The 20137-nt window shown below is 39.9% G+C and overlaps 1 protein-coding gene across 6 annotated transcripts in view; it reads left to right on the top strand.

Moving 5' to 3' along the window:
- Positions 1–20137, top strand: part of AGBL1 (ATP/GTP binding protein like 1) — a 286972-nt gene that overhangs the window by 139322 nt on the left and 127513 nt on the right. For all 6 annotated transcript variants that reach the window (XR_004753622.1, XM_035336082.1, XM_035336078.1 and 3 more), the window contains 3 exons: positions 8219–8348; positions 13091–13222; positions 17027–17203. Coding sequence is in view for 5 of the 6 variants with exons in the window: in XM_035336082.1 (XP_035191973.1) it covers positions 8219–8348; positions 13091–13222; positions 17027–17203 (439 nt within the window). In the remaining variant the exon portion in view is untranslated. The remainder of the gene's footprint in view (positions 1–8218; positions 8349–13090; positions 13223–17026; positions 17204–20137) is intronic.

Below are 20137 nucleotides of genomic sequence, written 5' to 3'. Positions count from 1 at the left end.
TTAGCTTAAGTCAGTTAAGAACCCTTCTTGAACTATCTGAATATACAACACATTTAAATTAAGAAAATTAGAATACAAGAAACAGGTTAAAGGATGTTACTTGAAAAGTAAAGTTTTAGTTAATTCAGTATGCTTTCATGAAACCTCTGATTTTATTCCTAGTTTTGCACCCGTTTACTACTTTGTATGAGTATCCTCATTGTCAATATTCCTGCCTGCAAAATTAGGATTTGCTGACATAATGTGTAGGAAGATGTAAATGAGGCTGTTTGGGAAAATGTGTTTCCCCCCCCAGGAAAACTTTTAAAGGAATAACAGATATTCAAAACTGGTACCAAATCTTCCCATCTAAAAGATGTATTTCCATTGGGAACTGTCACTGTTGTGCCCTTTGGGAGTTGTTTCTCATCCCTGTTGTCCAAGTGCCCCTGCCAAGCTACAGCTTCCATGCTGCATCATAATTCTGCATCTTACTGAATGGCTGTTGTGGAGTCTTGCTATTGTGCTATGGAGCGTGTAGCCCAGCCAAGGAGACCCTAGAAACAGAGAAGAATGGGTACCTAAGAAACCCTCAAAGGCATACTTTCTGCCATGTGCTGACAGCACCTCTTAAACAGCTTGAAGTTTTGAATATTACAATTTGGAGATCTGACTGGAAAGTCAAAGTTTTGAGGGAAATAAGGAATTTGCTTAGGAAAAGCCAACATTTCCTGCAGAAAGTCGATACTTGTTATAAGAAATTTCTTGAGCTGATAATTAATTTTTCCAACCAAAACCAGTGCCTAATAATTCTGTTTTAGGGCTGTCTCATCAGTGACAAGCAAAATATTTGCCAGTCCTGAGAATAGGTTCTTGAGATGACCCCATCACATGGAACACATCAAGAAACTGAGAAGCCAGTTTTTACCTGCTCCCTGAGTCCTTATTTGCTCCTCCATAAAATAGTACAAAGCATTATTACTTGCATTTTTTTTCTCGTAAATGACATCACAAAGCATGACAAACTGCAGGTGAATGAATTCTCATATTTGATAGTTACTGTTGTTGCAACTAAAAGGAATAAAATCTGATGAGCATCCTTTCATGTCGAATTGGGGAAGTAGTTTAGCTGATCTATGAGAATGTTGTTTACTCACCTTTTCAATAGTTCACGTGAACTTGTTGTCGTCTTTGATTATGACATGGATAGTATTAGCTGGGGGTGATGCAGATCTCGTTCTGTGTGTCTGACTGGTTTGTGACAAAATATGACAATGAAATGTGTCCACAGAGAGAAAAGGAACTCTTCTACCAGAGCTGAACAAGGATAGAGGCACAGTTACATGCACCAAAAGGGAAGAACACAGACTACATAATTTATCTTGGGAAGCAAGGATTGTCCATTGTGACAAAATCAGTCAGATGTATAAAGTGAAATAGTAAAGGGTCATTACACTAATTAGCATCAGTGCTCTGCTGTAGGTAGGCAAGAAGAAACTGGCAGTGATGCTTTAGAATGGCATTTGCCCAAGAGGGAGCATTATGCATCGTGGATTCATTAGTCTGTGCTGAAAGGGAAAAGTCCTACAGCAGCCATGGTCCAAAGCAGAAAGGATCCCTTCAGTGGCACCGTTAAATTGGTTGGCAGCCAGATAGTACAAGTGTCATCTAGGAGATGAGTTTGGCAGTGTGTGTGTGAGGTGCAATAAAAAAAAGGAGTGGGGGGGGGGGGGGGGGGGGGGGGCAGTAAAAATTTTCCTCTTAAAGGCCTGGAGATAAACTAGTATGACAGTAAGAGGTCACAGTGCAATTGAGAAATTGCCATCGCTTGGTACTTTATGGGACTCGCTTAGGAGAGGTTGACTTTCTGGCCTTGATTTTCATAATCTAGTACATGCCTGCCTGGGTGTGCTAATACTGACTGTGGCCTTTACTTACGATGAAAGCAGTGTGATAGGAAGATGTGGTGCAAATGAGGCCTGAGGGCTCTTGACATTTGGGGGAGTGAAGCATAAATATAATTTAGGAGTGAGGCGCACACTTGAAGAAGAAAAGATGTGGAATGGGCATTGTGGATCCTGAACTGGCTGTTTCAGTTCTGTTGGGAAGGCAAACCACTCTTGGTCCTGATTTAGGCATTTTACATTCACAGCACTTGCAGTCAGAAGGAGAAGAGTACATGATCAGTAGTGAACTGTCAGCTGCAGTAATGTGGATGGGAAGTGTTTCATTCATCGGTGTCTCTCTATATGCCTTGCAGCTATTTACCTGTATTTCACTGTGAACAGATAAAAAATACAATAACTTCAAACCCTGAACAAAGAGAGAACGTCACCTTCTTCGCTTCTTAGAGTAACTGGGCATGGGATCACTTCCCTTCAAGGAAACACTATAGCTTGCCAAGATCCAAAAGCAAAATGTCCCAGAGGGAACTTTAAGCAGCCCACTTTAATGATGGGAAAGAAATTTCACCATGGAACTAATGGTGTAGTCCAGCGCACAGTAGCAAAAATACCCTGCCCTCTAATTCCCCACCTTGTATTCCAGCTGTAGAGTGTGGTAGTGCAATTTTGTATACCTATCTGCTATAAAATGAAATAGTTGAAATGAAGAGCTCTACAAAGAGCTCCTCAGCAGTTCAAAGTTTCTCTTATGCCATTAAGACACAAATTTCAGAAGATGGAAGACTAGTTAGTTGTCATACTGAAGCTTCTGAAAAATATCCAAGCGTTTTAAAATCCAGCTGGTTTTATGTTACAGAAGCTATTGTTTCATTGGATTGCTCTCAGCCTCCAATATTTTCATTGCTGTGGGGATGTTCTATTTCTAGAATGATCACTGGCATCACAGGGCAGTACTGTGGTGCAATGACTGGGTGGCGTTGGATGAGTATCTCTGTGGAATGGACATGTGATGAGTATAGTCATTTTAGTTTTAGCACATGGACTTAAATGTAGAAAAAAAAGGCTTTATTTCTGACAGCTTTCTTTAAATAATGAGGGAGGGTTTTGCTGGTACTGCTGCTTCCTAACATCACTGAGTCTTGCTCTCTGAAAAGATTAAAAAATAAAGCAAAATGCAGGATTCCACCCTCCCTCCCCATCCCCTGACCCCCTCAGGTTTCTCTGAGCTTTCTGAATGGCAAGACCAAAACACCTTTCTGCAAACATTCCTGCTTCCATCCTAGGCAGTAGCTATTTATAAAGTCCAGCATGCTGTGTCTGTCTGAGGCTGCCACATGCTGCTCAACAGCATCCTGATGTTTACTTGTGCCTACTTACCTTTATAGATATTCTTATCCTATGCTAGTACTGCTGTATGCTTTTAAGATGCACAGTGAATGGTGATGTTGCTCTCTACATATCAAACACAATGCATCCCTTTAGATTTCATAGTTCGCTGTGCCCCAGGTGCTGTTATTATCAGTCCCGACATCATTCATTTGATATGACGGGCCCTGTCTTTCCATTTATCTGTAATGGACAGGAGATTTTGAATCATTTTATCTTCCAAGCACAGCAACATCTTTTCTTTAAAAAGTGACTTTCCTCTCTCTCTGTCTCCATTTCTTGCTTTCTTCCCTGTCTAATATTGTGTGCTATGTTTATCCCACAGTCCTTTTACTCTTTATCTCCGGTTCTCTTTTGTTTTTGTGCCCACCCTCCCACCCCCTTTCTCTCTCTCCTCTCTCTCCCCCCACCCCTCTTATTTTTCTGTCTATGCAGGGCACTGGTCCAGGTTTATTGCAACCAACAAAAAGATTCTGTTGACTTTATCAGCCTTAGTTTAGGACTACATAGCATCTCCCCACTCAAACATAAGGTTCATGCAGAATTTAGTGCAGTTGGAAGCTGAGGTGCTCAGGAACTTTTGCTTTGCACTTAAGCCAAGCAGGCTTAAGAGTAAGACAATAAAGAAGACACATCTGTAGTAAAACTTGATGTCAGACTTTGAGGTACAAGATTAAAAGCAAGGTCTTACAAGTGCAAGCATTTAAAATACAATTCTGTTTTAAACTGAACAAGTCTGTACTTTAGCTACTTAACCTCTTTCTCATTAACTCCCCATGAGGTGGCCCTGCCTTCAGAGCAAGTCTAATGCTTCTCTTAGCAGTGCAGTTACCTCCTTGTGGGTTACGAATGGGAATCGCACCCTGTTTTTTTCTGATTGTTTTATATCAACTTCAGGTGTTAAGGATCTAGTTTTCTTGTTGTTTTGTTTTTGTAAAGTAGCTGTAGTTCCCCCATATGCAGTTCTAGTTCTGCCTACCTTTATACATCTTGAGAGCTGAGGGTTGTATATAGAGAAATATTACTGATGGCATGTAATGATATTTGAAACAAGCAGTCATCAACAAACTCACCTACGGTTGAATTTGCTCTGCACACTGCCAGTCATGAGGGTTACACGTTCCATCGTGTTTCTCCAGGGACTGGCTGGCTTGAATACTTTTTCTGCTCATCTTACTGGACTCTGTGGCACTATTGCAGCACGTCTGAAAGACAGACTGCCCGAGTGTTTCTTTCCTCAGGCAAGGGTGAGCGGTGAATGCCTTGCTGTGCAGCGTTGTGGTGGCAGCGTTTTCTAACTATGCCTGTTTTTGGAACAGCTAAGTAAAGCCCAGAGGATCCCTTCTTCTACCAGCTCCATGGCTTCTTCTGAGTCATTCTAGAGACACCTACAGAAATGTTACAGCCCTAGGGTCTCCTTGAAGAAGGTCAGAAGTATTTTGTTTAGCCTGGTGGGAGAGACGTGATATTTGCACAGGCCACCTTGTACTGTGGAACTGATTCTTTCTCCATTGTCCCTCATGGATCATGTCACCAAAAGATTGTGGGTGAAATGTTTAATGGAAGCACTTCAGTTCTCACGCAGAACAGAAGGGGAAGCAGTCTCATGGTCTCCTTTTGCTGTGCTCCATTTGGCAGCCCAAAGGCAGCTAACGGCTATCCATTAGGCTGACCCACATCAAAGAATGCCCTGGCTGTTTAAAGGTAGAAGAGGAGGCAGAGCTATAACAAAAGTACAATCTAAAGCATCAGGCTTGTGAACAAGAGAAATGCAATTTAATTGTTTCACATATATACGTGTAACACATCCGGGCTCAAGGTGCATGATAACTAACAGCAGTACAGGCAATCTGTACAGAGCCACAGAGGTGGAGTTTTCTTTACTTATTGGAATTCTTTGTGGCAGATGTTTTCATCATTCCTGTTGAGCTGCTAGGAGTCCCATTCATGGTGGCAGGTAGTCTCTCTAATGCTGTGAAGGAGAAAAGACACATAAAGCATTTAAAGCAAATGTAATAGCTTGGAACTACGTTGTAAGAAACGCCTTTGATTTGAGAAGTGAATTTCATTAAATCCTGCCAAACATACAAAGCCACTCACAGCTTCCCAGCCCCTTTATTTGCTATCAGCACTTGAGATCAGCTTAATATTTTACCTTCACCCTTGGTTGCAGAGCATAACGGACAAACCCATTATCTATGAATGTCATCGCTATTAGGAATGGGAGAGAAGAAAGAAAGGAACAAGGGAACAGGGCTGGTGGGGATGTGCAAAAATAAACAGGCTTTAACAGTATGGTCGGAGTGGGGAGTGAGATGGAAAAATCAGTCTCATAATTTAATTAAAGTTCTGCATCTCCTTAAGAGCCATGGATACAAGCTGCCAGACAGAGTGCTAATATTTAAAGGTCATTTAAATGAGCAAAGATGTTAATCATTGAAGGGACAAAACTGAACTTTGTCTCCCAGCCCTTGCCTATGTGCTGAGATTTTACCTTCCTTCCCTGCTGTAAATAAAAGCTTTCAAACGATTGCTGTAGTGTTGGACTATGCTTACTGAACGCATCCTAAGTGATCAGCAGTGTTGGTGAACGGCATGGGTGGGGGGTTGACTTGTCACAGAGTCACCTCTAAGAAAAGTCTCAATTCTTATCAGAGCAATGGAGTTGGTAAATCGTATCGGGGCAGAGCAAAGTCTGCCTGAAGAGTGAGACATGTTGGCATGCTCTGTGGAAACTGTGCTCAGAACCAGATGCTGTATTGGGAAACACTGGTGCCTTGTAACACCATCTACTTGGCTTTAATGTGTGTTAACAGAGTTGATTAGTGTTTCTTGCATCCTTTTTGAAGAGTTCATGGGATTTCATTTATGTTCTAAAGGATTTCTTTATTTTTAAATAAATATTTATTTTTATTTTAAGAGGCTTTTAGTTCAGTCTAAGAAACAAAATAAAAATTGAGCTTGGTGTTAGCTTGACATTAATCTCTATATTACTGCATCCTATTGGGAGTAGTTCATTTGTCATGTTCCTACTCCCCTGCATGTTTGGCTTGATATGTTGGAGTCTCCCAGCAAGCACCAAGGCATTTTAGCCAAGGGAGACATGCGAGTGGTTTGAGAAGACATAAACTAGTGTCAATTCCAACAAAAAAGGAGGGGAGAAGTTGTTTTATTTAAGCAATAACAGTGCTGAAGAAGTATTTGCATACTTCTGTAATAACAATGATTTTTTTTTTTTTCCCTAGTTGTTAAAATTAAGTGTGAGAATTAAAGTCTATCCACCATTCAGCGATTGTTTTCAATTAGTTGTGCTCCCTGATACAACTGTTGGGCAGGAAAACATCACATGCTTACGTCAAGGAAGTGGTTGGTGCTGGGTCTTTTTTTTTTTTTCACCAGTCACCAATGAAAAGATGATTGTTTCTGAATGTGATTCAGTGATTCTTTTTGGAGTTGTATCTGCTGAAAGGAAAACATGTATGCTCACAAGTTCTTGACAGAAATACAGTTGCTAAGCTCAGCTGAGCAGCTGTGGTCCTGAAGGTCGGGAGAGGTGAGCCTCCAGGTACCTTTGCCTGAAAGACCATTACACAACAAAACTGAAGTGGTCGTGTTTTCACATCGATTTTTTGGCAGAAGCATTCAATGACTTCCCGTGTGTTAGCTATTGCTAATGTTTTCCAAATTGTAGAGTGAGTAATGTGAGAGCTGTGGATTATGAAGAAAGAGGGGAATTCAGGTAACACTGAAACTGAAGTTGGAATGGATCTTGTGATGTTGCCAGAAACCCCAAGATGGCATCAGAGACCTTGTTTTTCTGCATTAAAAATATGAACCATTTTTAGCGACTCTTATTGTTTCTTTGTCTTGCTTAATCAGTTCTCTCGTTTCTACTTTTTATTTTATTTTATTTATTTATTTATTTAAATTCCTACCTTAGGACCCTTTCTCTGTAAGCATCATTTGCAAGGCATAGATAGTACCAAAGCTGCTACGTGCAACACACCCCAGTTGCAGTTCAAGATTCTGCCTAAACACCACCAAATTGCATCCCCAGGAATACATTTGTACTTACTCCATTACTAGGAGGCTAGAACAGCAAAGCTGGATGCAACCGTGTAGCTAGAAATTTGCCCAATACTTAGGATAATTAGGCTCTGTACTACACACAGTCACTAATGAGGGAGATTAGACAGATTTTGCAGAATTGTACAATGATGTACTGCTCCATACAGTCAAATATCCTGCAGAATTTTCCACTGATCACTGACTCAGGAACAGAATATTTTCAAGCCAACTAAAGAAAACACTTTCTCAGTGCAAATCTAGGATCCTTATTTAGCTTTTTATTCAGCCTTTGCAGTGAATCTAGGTAATTGTTCTACATAATGATGTAGCATGCATCAAGATCTTCTTGATGTGCTTCAGATAGCTACGTTTCTCGTGAGCAGAGAAGCTGAAATGAGATATCCAGCTCATCTCATTTAAGTGCATACATATTTCAGACTGGTCGAAGAGATTCAAGCACCTGTCTTCAATTAGAATGAGTAGGAGTTGGATGTACTTACTTGCTATAGAGGTTTTGAGAAGCTTTTGCTCTATGTAAACTGGCTGAATTTTGTTAGATAGCACGGAATTTAAAACACTTCCAAAGATATTTTTGTTTGTAAGTAGTCTTGGTTATGGATGTACTTAGGTAAAGGAAAAACTGCATTTATTTTCAGGGCTGCAACTGTGTGAACCTTAGAAGGAAAGGAAATGATAACATTTGCTTACTGTAAGCACCTTTGAAATGTATGGGCTGTTGACTCATTCCAACCCAATGTTCAAAATCTTTATATTTGTGTTTTAATTTACATTCCTTGTCCTTGTGCCATGTCTTGGCAGAACTGGAAACTTTGGAAGCACCTGTTTTGATGGCTTGTGCTGTGCTGTTTTTTTGATTTCAGCCATCGTTGTTCCTTGAGCGGGGATGATCTGAACAGACAGTGGTTGAAGCCCAATTCCCAGCTTCATCCAACTATTTACCACACCAAAGGTCTTCTGTACTATCTGCGCAGTATTGGCCGGGCTCCTCTGGTGAGTATTTTCCAGTGTCTTTTATAAGTTACTGTGTGTAGGTTGGTTATTGCAGTTGTGCGAACAGCTTTGTTTTAGAGCTAGAGAGATTTTGAAAGTATCCTGTGCTGTTATGCTTTCACCTCACAGATCTGTTTTGAATGTCTTGGATTTTCTACTGAATCTTCTAAACAACTCCTAATTTCAGAGCCTTTGCACACCTGTAATACAAATATGAATTCTTTAAAGCTCTTTAATATCCTTAAAGTACTCTGACTGAGCTAAATATTGTTAATAGGTTATTGCTATCTTCCTGGCAAGAAGTTGGGAGAAATTCTGTGAAGATTTAGTCTGAACATACTATGCAAAGGCCCATGTTGGAGCAACCTGTGCAATCCCCAAAACACAGCAACTAGCCCTCAAAAGGGCTGAACTTCCACACTGCGTTGGTGAAGGGAAGGAAATGACTGGATTTTAGACTACCAGAAATTCATGAGAGGTGATTCTAGTCTGAAAGCTGCAACTGGGGTTGGTCTGGGATCTGTCCCATCTGCTCGGTCTTGTTGTCCAGTAGGTTGAATAGTTCTGAGACCTCAGGATAAAAAGCACAGGGAAGTTCAAATGTTAATGAATAGAAATGGAGGCACAGACTGGCAGGTTGGCTGCTTACAGATACAGTCATGCTGAAAATGTTCAAAGATACACAATTCTCTCTACTCTTGACAAGGTGAAAATGTCTGTGAGCTTCTTTAAGTGAGTTTTTGTGGAAATGTGAATTTTATTTATTTATTTATTTATTTATTTTTGGCCAAGGCAGTAGCCTGGCACCTCAGCTCTGCACTCCAAGGAACCTCATGGAAGCTCAGCTCACAGTTTGGAGCTTTCTCACCAACCTTTTTTTTTGGTTTAGAGCCATATATGTTCAGTTCTGGTTTACCACGCTATTTTCTATTGGGTCTTTTTTAATTCAGAACCCTCCCTATCATAGCCAGATGTGTAAAGTTGAACATGCACCCAGTACAAGTTTTCATCATTGCTGAGTGAAGGGAAACTATTGATCCTATCATCTCTCTCACTCACAAGCTGCATGTCAGACTTGGTAAACTGATTTTTCTTTGCCTTTGAAGAGTACATCAATTTTAGGCTATACATGCTCAAAAATGCCTTTTCCCTGCTCCAGAAGAGAGCTGAGTTTCTTCTTCCCTGGCCCTGCTGCCAAGATCCCATGGAGCCAAGTTCCCAGATAGCCAAATGATTTTTGTGAAGCTACTTAGTTTAATTTATCCTGGGGATGCGCAAGCAGTATCTTCAAAGCAAAGAAAAGCTGCTTGAAGGAGGAAAGGAAAGAACTTTAAAGTTAATGGCCTTTCAAACCAAAACCATTTTAATCGGTTACTCCTTCCATAGCAAACAGCCTGCCTCTGGAATCCCAGTGAAACAAGGGGCTGGAGGCACTGTGGCATTGCAGCTCTCCTCTGTGTGGGATCTCTTTCCAACCGAGAACAGCAAAGTGGGAGTGTTAGAGAGCTGTGTCTTGGAGCAACCAGGTCTGAGGGGGAGAGAGGTGTTGCTTTCTCCTTGAGCATTTGTGGTGAGAAAATGCTAGGGTTTACAAGTTATGGTTGACAGTGCAGTTGCAGTATGCAACAGGAGACGTGCAGCTCATACACAGAGACCAGGATGCCCTTGGAGGGGACAGAAAGAACCTCCTAGGGACCAGGAGACATAGCAGAGTTTGCTGCCATTCAAAAGTATTCTGTCAAGCTTGGAAACAGATCTGCTTGTAAGGATACAGCTTTTTGTGAGGGGAAAAAAAACAGACATGTCTACCTCAAACCTCTGAGACTGAGTCCTCTCACAACACCACTAAGGAAAAATGGAAATTTTGCAGGAAAATCAAAGAGATTTCAAAATGATCTGTTTTCCAACAGAGTTTCTTGCTTATCATTTTCTATTTTGCTTTTCCTTTGTTTTAAAAGCTGCTTGGTTCTGTGAGTCATGAGGAGGGTTGTTTTTGAGTTTGCAAGCAGTCCTTACCTCCACGATGATCAGTACTGGCAAATAACTTTAAATAGATAAAAATTTGCATGTGTGTCTTGAGTCATATACCAGTGAGCACAAGACTTGGAGTTTGACTGTATGTTAGTGTCCTAGCTATACAAAAGGACAGACTGGAGAAAAAACAGATGGGGAGGTCCCAGGTTTGCTTAGTGTTTGCCCAGACAGGAAAATTTCTATATTGTGTGTTGAAATTACAAAATAGAGTTTTTTCTTTGCTGAATAGTGAGGTGTATGCTACACTGTAGTGTGAAAATAAGGCAGAAGAGTGTATTATAAAGAACAATTTGTTATAGAAAATAACTGCAGTATTCAGCAAAGTTAATTAAAGCGTAGGACTATGCAACTTCCAAATGGAATGAAAATATTTCCAGTAGCACTGATTCCTCTGCCATGGAATTTGGGAATCAGCGAAAGATCCCATGGCCTGAAACAGCAGCTCTGTTACAGAGCCTGGCTTTGATAATCCTTTACTAACACAGAAGGCTCATTCCAGACCTGTCATTAAGGACTCATCGGCAGGTTTCTTGAGATGCAGAATTATAGACCTTGTACTTACTTGGCAGCCCAGCTATCTGAATAGCTGATCATCCCCGTGTGGTTTCTGATAAGTAAAGTAATCTTTTAGGTAATAATATATGCGTCTTTTGCATACTAGTAATTCTGCAAATTGGCAGGTAATTGATATCCAGTTGAGCTGGGATCTCTGCCTTGAACCAGAACGAAAGCTATAAAATCTTCTTTGATATTCATAGGAATAAATTCTAGGTGGTACCTGTGGTTAACCTACCCTATGACTATATGTCGCTGAAAGCAGAGATGGAACACTAACTGGAAAAATGTCTGTCATTAAGAGATCCAATAAATGTAGCTGTTTGGAAGGGACCATTACAGGGTAATTCCACGTGCTTCAGCCAGTTATTTCTAGTGCAGGGGTTGTGTAATCCCTGTAAAATATGCACACAGCCTGACAGGGCTGAATGTCTGGGGTCTGTGCAATGTTGTCCTTCTTTTATTATTATTATTTTATTTTATTTTCCCTTTGGAAAGGATGCTGATTGTAGGTTTGCACTCATTAGCAGCTCTCAAACTGCTCTCTTTGTCCTCCCCTTTCTGCCTTTGCCAGGTGGCAAGGGTATAAGCAGTGCAGGAGCACTTGTTGCTGTGAAGGTCACTGATCTCGTGCTTTAGGTGTGGAATGCCTTGCACTGCAGGGATGGGGATGTGCAGGTCCAGAGTCTTGCAAAGAGAGCTGGAGTTGTGTGGCGGTCTCTGAAGGAACACTGACAAGTTGGAAAACAAAAGGAGCAGGGTATAAGCAAACAAACTGCCAGTGTGAGGTTTTTGTCAAGATAAGTTGAATTGTCCAACTAATTAGGAGCAGGGAGATGGTTCTTCATGCGTGTATGCCTTAGCATCTTCAGTTTGTCAATGTACAGTTTGTCAGAAGAGCTGAACAGATTTAAATACTCAATTCCTAGATAATTAAACTCCATGACTGCCTTCAGCTAAACTTAGTTACTGTATAACTGGCAAATAAACGTACTAGGGTAAATCTTGCCTTTACATTTGGTGGAAGAAACTCAACTGCTCCATCTGTTTCTCCCCTCCTGTATATGTGTTTATGTAAGAATACATGTTTTTCTCCCCCATATTTTTCCCCTATCTCTCGTTATATTTTTTCGTAATTCTTCCCTACCTTCCAACACCTGTTCCTTTGTCTCTTGCATATGCCCCAGAAAACAATTTCAATGAGATCTTGAAGCTCCTTTCTAATAAGTGGTGAATATTGGTTTAAAATGAACCAATTTCTTCTCTTTAGAAATTCTTGTCTTTCATTGACAGATTTCTGAATTTTTCTGATGAAGACATGGAGAATGTATGTAACAGCAGTGTGTATATTGACTTCATATCTCAGAGCGTACTGAGATTGATTACTCTTTAACACTTGGGTCAATATTTACCTCTTAGGTCATTAAATTGTGATTTTCATTTCTATAGGAGTTGATATCTGCCTATAAAGGCAATCAAAACTTCCACTAAAACTGGAAGCATGCCTTGTGCCTACCTTATATGACAGCTGACATAAGAGAGATGGATAAAGTAGATATATTAGATAGTGTGGAATGAGATTATTTGCCATGAAGATAGGTCATGTTCTGTGCTTGGCTTCCAGGAGTTCAGGCAAAGATCTGACAGCATACTAAATGTTTTTACATGAGTGTGCAATTATATTTTCCTGAAAATTAAGTAGCACTAGTTTTGAATTTAAAGAAGCTGAGGTCGCGATCCATTGCTGAGGAAAGTGTAGTTTTAAAATCTCATGAGGATAATGCTAGAGTTTAGAAGTCAAAGGAGCCTGACAAATTGCTTTGTTGTATCCTAAGTTGCCATGAACTCTTAGGTTCCTGAGTTGCCATGGATTCTTGCACAGGTGTCATGTTTATGTCTGCTGCAGATGGAAATGCACTGATCTTGACTCTGGATTCCTAAGATCATGTCAGATCCAATAGATAAAACAAAATACAACTGACTAACAGAGTTTGACACTGATTATAGGCATGGCCCAGAGTCTGAGCTTGTCTGAAGAGACTGGAATAAATAAATAAATAATCTCCACTATAGTCTTATAGTACCTGTATCTGTTATGAAGAACCAGGAAACTTTTTCTTCAGTGTTCAAGATTTTGCCTTTTACCTCCTTAGGTATTCTGTGACTACCATGGCCACTCCCAGAAAAAGAATGTGTTTCTCTATGGTTGCAGTATCAAGGAGACCTTATGGCAAGCAGGCTGCACAGTTGACACAGCAGTTATCACAGAAGATGTTGGCTACAGGGTAAGTCTGCTTTGTTCCTTTATGCAATTACTGACATGTACGTGCGTGTACATTGCTCTCTAAGATAAGGCCCACTCACAAAATTTGGGTGTAGGTGAGAGCTTCCTTTACTCCAGAGGAGTAGATACTCAGAAAACTTAAAATCATTCACAAAAGCTCATGCACCGGCTATCAGGACTAAAATTATCAACAGGTGGGTCCCGATTTATTATATTTTAGTAAGGTGCTGTCTTATTATCTTTGGCCACAGACTGCTGGAATGCCGTAGTTTTGTGTGTTCTATGAGTTCCAAGTATATGTGTGCTTCTCACCCCGTCATACTAAGAAAATTAAAAGGTATTCCATAATAGTTACTGACAAAATGTCAATGTGCCGTTGTCCTACTCAGCTGAGTTGCTTCCTCACGAAATGCTCCCGAACCCAATGAAAATGCCAGAGAATTCAATGGATGTCAAACGGATCTAACACAGTGAAGTTTTCATAGCAAGTGCTTGCCGTCATAAATGGGGAAAAAAAATCTGGGATTTGAAAGAATGAATATTGAAATCTGTCTTGCTTGTATTTCATCAAACTCTTCTCTGGATTTTCTGCCATCTCTTTCTTTGCAACTGTCTAGATGATATTTTCCTCTTAAATGACAAATTTCCATGAAAAAAAAAGATCTGGTACGATATATTTATAGTCTTAGAAAAGGTTAATTTCATAAAATATTAACTGTGGCCTTAAACTTAATTACAGAGGTATAGCTTGTCTAACTCCAACCTGAAGTAGGTTGACAAGTCTAATTATCCTTCCATAAGGTTGGTCTTAAAGTAGTGTACGTACCATACGGACACTTTCCCTGAAGAAAGTACTCCAACATTCATCATAAGGGGTCCCTGTGGCAAACACTCTGTTTCACAAAGAAAGCAGGAAGGGTGCTTACAGTCAGGATATCTTTTGCTGTGTTTGAATTCAGGCAGCTTGAAAAGGCTGAGGATGGTTCACTGTTACACAAACAGAATTCAAATGCTGCTTTCGGCATCTGGAGCCTGTCTTGAATCTGCAATGAAGAAACCAGGAGCAAGCCTCCAAGGCTGTCCAAAAAAACACTGCAGTGGCCTATAAAAAGGATTTTGTGGTTAGAATTCTTTCTCTCTCTTTTTTTTTTTTTTTTTTTTTTTTTCTTCCACAATTCGGGAGGTTTCTGTCCTGCCTCCTGTAGATAACTGAGGATTGGCCTGACCTCCACAATGGATTTGCTCCTCAGGAGCAGGAATCAAATACCTCAAGAAAATGGTGATTTTGGAACAGCCTTTGCCTCATAGACATAGGCCACGGACTGAGCTGTAACCCATTGGCAATTCACAGGAGTAAGAGTCTTCATTACTTTCTATTATTTAGTGGCCTTAGATGACTTGTGCATTGGCATCACAAAACCCAGTTTCAGGATTTGTCCTTTTGATAGCCATTCCAGGCCCTTTTGAAAACAATTTCTGCAGGGACATCAGCAGAGAAACCTCATTCCAATCTCTTCTAATGGGAATGGTGGTTTTTGGACATGGTCCTGCGTGAGGGGAGCAGCTCTCCTCACTGTTGTGCATGTTAAATCCAGCTGTGTGTGAGAAAGGGAACGCAGTCACACTGCGGCACTATCGTTAAAGAATCCTTTAAAAGGGTGTGTTTTCACCCTTCCAAAAATACAATTGAAATATAATTAATGAGAAAAATAAGTAGAGAAGAAAGAACCATTAGTGTGAAATCCCGTGAAAGCTGGTAAAATGAACAGAATATTAAATTCAGATTTGCTAATGCTCCTAAATGAGTCCTGCGTAGAGACATTACTGTTACCTGCCAGCATTTTTATTTAATTGTATGTAAAAGATTGATTATGCATATAATTTCAATTGTTTTTAAAAGCTAAACTGGATTAAGAATTTGATTATTGTACTTCATAATATATATATTTACAAAAATCTGTGTGTTGTTTCAGGTAAGGACAGAATGAAAACTATCTGTATCCTCAGACACAGTTTAACTGGATCTAATGATAGTGCTCAGGATTGTAATTGTTTGGGTGATATGACTGTTCTACCCAAGTCCAGGAAAACCTGGAAGCTCCACATGAAAGAGCACTATTTTGCAGCAAATAGTACTATGAAGGCAATTCAGCAATGTTGAATGCTTAGTCTACAGCAAGCAGTCCATATTAAAGATTCCTCTGTTCAGTATGCTCACAGAGAGGGAGTGCTGCACTTCTTAGTAGCACGCTGGAGACCTTGACGTGAGATTTAAAGCTCATGTTGATCTCAGATTTAAAATGTAATTTCTCCCTTTGTTCGAGTTTTCTCCACTTTTTTTTTTTTAATCTGATAAATGAACCTTATAGAGCTATACCTTACAGAACTGGTAGGGTCCATTGAGAGCTGTAGCCAGGATATACTAACAAATGACATTTACTTTTTTGTTACAGAGATACGTATGGTTAAGCTGTTTGCAGGGGGATACTGCAAAATAGTTTAGGGCAAAGATTTATCATTTGTGTCAATCATGCTTTAGGAAAAGACCTGCTATTAAACCTTACTCTTTCAATGTTGATGAAAGCAAGAATTCCGGTACGGTGCTATGAAGCAAAGCTCCACAGAACCGAACTACAATTGCTCATAATCAATCAGTGAACCTGATTGTTATCGGAATGTGAAATTAGCTGCTTGGCTTTCACCGCCCAAACTGAATGAAATTCAAGGGTAAATGCCATTAGCAATGAGCAGAGACTCCTGTATGATCCCATTTGGTTCAGAAGTTTAAGAAAGCTGTCATCAAAGAAATAATGAATGCCCTCATTTTGCTTACTGTTTTCTAGATGGACCAGATGTTTTTTTGGCATATATTCAGGATTGGATGCAAGCACTAAAATTAACATGTACACATACATACGAATAGGTTCCGTTTCTACCTAGAGCACAACTGGTGTTAACGTATCTAGTATATGTTTTTACAGATGTCATGACTAAGTATGTGTTGCCTCTGCACTGATGGAAGTTTTTGATACTGCAGTGTATTAGGAGCCTTTGTAGACTGCTTTAGGAAATATCATTTCTAGTACAAGAAAATTACTCAGTGCTAAAATATAATCTTTACTGGGTTTTCATGATTACTTTTTACTGTGATTTTCTAACTGAAGTGTACAAAATTTACCATTTGGACTCAAACAAGAATATTTTGGTTTCACAGTGCAAGATAGTTAAATGCTAAGCTCTATTTTCATGTAATTATCCATGACCTTCATGGGGATTACACATCCCCTTTCTCTGCTGCATGCTAGTTTCAAACAAAACTCCTCCCATAGCTGAATCCTTTGTCAAATTGTGGATGTGTGATGGCAGGAGATACAGTAGGGCTGAAGAGGAGAGTAGAATGGAAAAGTCGTGTACTGAGCTATGACTGCAGCCCTCTGGGCAGAACAACAGGAAGGTGTAGTTCATGTTGAAACAGCTTGAAAATAAAACTTTGTGACTTCAGCAGCCCAAAATTATTGGATGTGAAGGATGTTTGATTTTGAATGAGATATACTAAATGTACTTTATGTTTAGCATTTCAGTCTTTGACTTGAAAGAAACAAACATTAGAATATGAGGATTTCACATGGGATGAACATAATGAAGCCACTTTGGCACTAGTTGGAGCTATCTCTTTAACAGTTTCTACAGATAGGTTTGATGACAGACACTTCAAAAAACACAGGTCTTTCTGAAGATGTGTGAGCAATATAAACACGTGTTCATCTGTTGAGTTCATTTTCTCATTGCTGATACTTTCTCATAGACTCTTCCTAAAATCCTGGATAAAGTGGCCCCCGCCTTTGTCATGAACAGCTGCAGCTTCCTGGTAGAGAAGTCCCGGGAATCAACAGCGCGGGTCGTGGTGTGGCAGGAAATGGGCGTGTTGAGGAGCTACACCATGGAGAGCACATATTGCGGCTGTAGCCACGGTCTCTACAAAGTGAGTAAATCTTGCAAAGAACCCTGTGCTACCCTCCCTCCAATGTAGGTCTCATGAGGTTGGAGAAGAGATAGCTATTGCCATGCTGTTTTAGTGTTGCCTGCTATTCCCAGACCTTCTACGGCATGAACGTAGCCGTACCTCTTGGTTTCTCCTTAGTGAAATCTGTCTAGGGTCCCTCACTCTTTTAATCTTCCATGCCAGGAAAATGGAGTCCTTGTTTTGAGGTTTCATTCAACAGGGAAATGAAAAGAAACTCCAGTCTGGAGCCAAAAACATTGAGCTGAAGGCAGAAGTGTTTCTGGGATGATACAGGACACTTATTCTTCTAAAATATTCAGTGATGTAAAAAAAAAAAAAAAAAATGTTGGCAGGTCATACGGACACCTTTAAGCTAGATCTAAGGTAATTAAGCACTCATTTTTGGGGTGTTTGGGTTAGAAGAGACCTTAAAGGTCATCTATTTCCAACCCCCTGCCATGGGCAGGGACACCTCCTGCTAGGCCATGTTGCTCTGGTCTATTCATTATTACACTTGTCTACCACTAGTATCATCATCAACGTGAGTACTAGTGGTAGTAGGTACAGGCTAGCTACCTGAGCATTCACTCAGCTAAATGTAAGAACCTGTGCTGAGAATCCTGCGTTTGGAGAGAATCCTGCATTTGGCTGTTACTGACAGCCAAAGCTAGCTGATCTATGGCTACTTTTAACAGCTGTCCGTAAGTTCAAGGCATGCCTTTAACTATGATCTAAATGGACCCGAATTCGATATAAAATGAGGTTCTAGACTTTGTGGGAAGGACCATGCTTACACTGAATACCTCAGTAATACAGAAGTCTATGAGATCTCCTGACACTTTTTATGTGCACGGGATGAACTCTGTTAATGCATTTAGCTGTTCATAATTTTCCGTTCACTCAAATGGTGAATTCTTTCTCTGTTCCTTTCTCCAACCTGTTGTTTTCACTGAATGGCTTCCATACTCCACCTTATTTCTCCCACTAGGGAGCAATCCTTATCTATACAGCATTAATAAGCGGTTAAGGATTCTAAAAGACCCTTAAGGAAAGAGCCATTATTACAAATAACAATTAATTAATAAGACATTCAAATGATTATCTTTGCAAGCTCTATACTAATCCTTTTATTTCTCTGTAAAGTGTAGCCAGGAAGTACTCTGCAGCTGTTTTAACAATGTTCTCCTATACACACATCAATTCCAAGACAGAAAAGGCAGAAGAAACTGCAGACAGTTTAAAGAAAGTGAATATAATTGCCTTGAGCACTACATTTAACACTCCCTACTCCTGAGAAGTTCTAATGGGTTTTTAATAGGCACCACAGGTCAAGACAGTGGTTTTGAATCTTCTTTAGACAGCGAGGAAAAATTCTACATTGACTGAAGTCAGTGGCAGAAATTCTAGCGATCTCCATGGAGGAGGATTGCACTCATTTCCTAAATAACCACAGTAACACCTAAAAGCAGTGACATATCAGGTTGTATCAATATCTAATGATTTGCTCTCTTCCCCCTTTAACATCTGTGAGGTCTTTAACCCAAATTTGCTTAAATTGTGTGACCAGGTTCTTGAAACGGCAGGAAGAGATTAAATGCCTCATTCAGATGATGAATATGAAGTGTGCCATCTACAGGTCCCTATGACATGGTGGAGGCACCAAAAAATAAGCAGAAAGACCCAATGAAGATTTTTTTTTTTTTTTTTAATAGATCCTTTAAAATGTGTAAATGATTTTCTGCATTCTTTCTTGTTCTATTTTTCATCACTGATCAGGACCACAGACAGGCACTGAGGACGTGAGCGATTTGACATAAGCGTTTGTCACCGGTGACAGAATCCAGTATTCTTACAGCTAGCCTGTAGAAGAGTTTTTTGAAATTTCCATTCCAAACACCCTGAAAATGACTTCTGTATGTTGAAAGGCTGAGCCCCAATATCCAACTGATATCTATCAGGTTCTTTTTTTTTTTTTTTTTTTTCTTTGTTTAGGATTTTAATCCATCTCAAATATAAATGTAAATATATCCATGAGGGAAGATTCCTTCATTTCATCAGAGGGATAATACAAACACTTTTTGCGTTTTCTCTGATTCGGGCATTTTAAAGTATTTCCACTCATTTTTCCCAAGTACTCTAAGTACCTGACTTGGTAGCACTGAAACAAAATATTTCTTACATTGACTTTCTTGCTGGAAATGCATGAAAATGTGCAAGTTATCTCTTTCAAATAATATTAACAGGCTATTTCATCTTCCTTTTAGCAGTCTTTAGCATTAGTTCTTGCTTATTTCTTACAAGGGGATTCTTTAGTGTACAGAATCAATTTGCTGACCTGAAGATTTGGTTGCAAATACCATTCAATATTCTATTCTGCTTCCATCTGTCAAGCCAAAAGTAATTCATTAAAATCTGGAACCCCTCAAATATTCCTGTAAATTGGAAATGAATCTCGTAAGAGGTCTTTTTTTTTTTTTTTTTTTTTAATATTTCAACCTGAATACTTGGACCCAAGTGTTGGTATGTGTGAATACAATAGAACTGAGATTAATGCTCACGTTTCAGATGTCAGCATCATAGATTTAGATCTTTCTGATACTTGGATTAGTAGATTTAAATTTATTAACTTTTACATTGCCCCTTGTCCTATCATTGGATGTCTCCAAGAAGAGCCTGGCTTCATCCTCCTGACACTCACTCTTTACGTATTTATAGACATTAAAAGCCATCCCAAGGCCTTGAAGTCTTTCTTCATTCTCTTCAGACTTTGGGATGCAGCTCCCTTCCCTTCCCTTCCCTTCCCTTCCCTTCCCTTCCCTTCCCTTCCCTTCCCTTCCCTTCCCTTCCCTTCCCTTCCCTTCCCTTCCCTTCCCTTCCCTTCCCTTCCCTTCCCTTCCCTTCCCTTCCCTTCCC

This window comes from Oxyura jamaicensis, chromosome 10, assembly GCF_011077185.1.
Source record: "Oxyura jamaicensis isolate SHBP4307 breed ruddy duck chromosome 10, BPBGC_Ojam_1.0, whole genome shotgun sequence".
Classification (NCBI taxonomy): domain Eukaryota; kingdom Metazoa; phylum Chordata; class Aves; order Anseriformes; family Anatidae; genus Oxyura; species Oxyura jamaicensis.
This window is presented reverse-complemented; position numbering and strand designations above follow the sequence as displayed.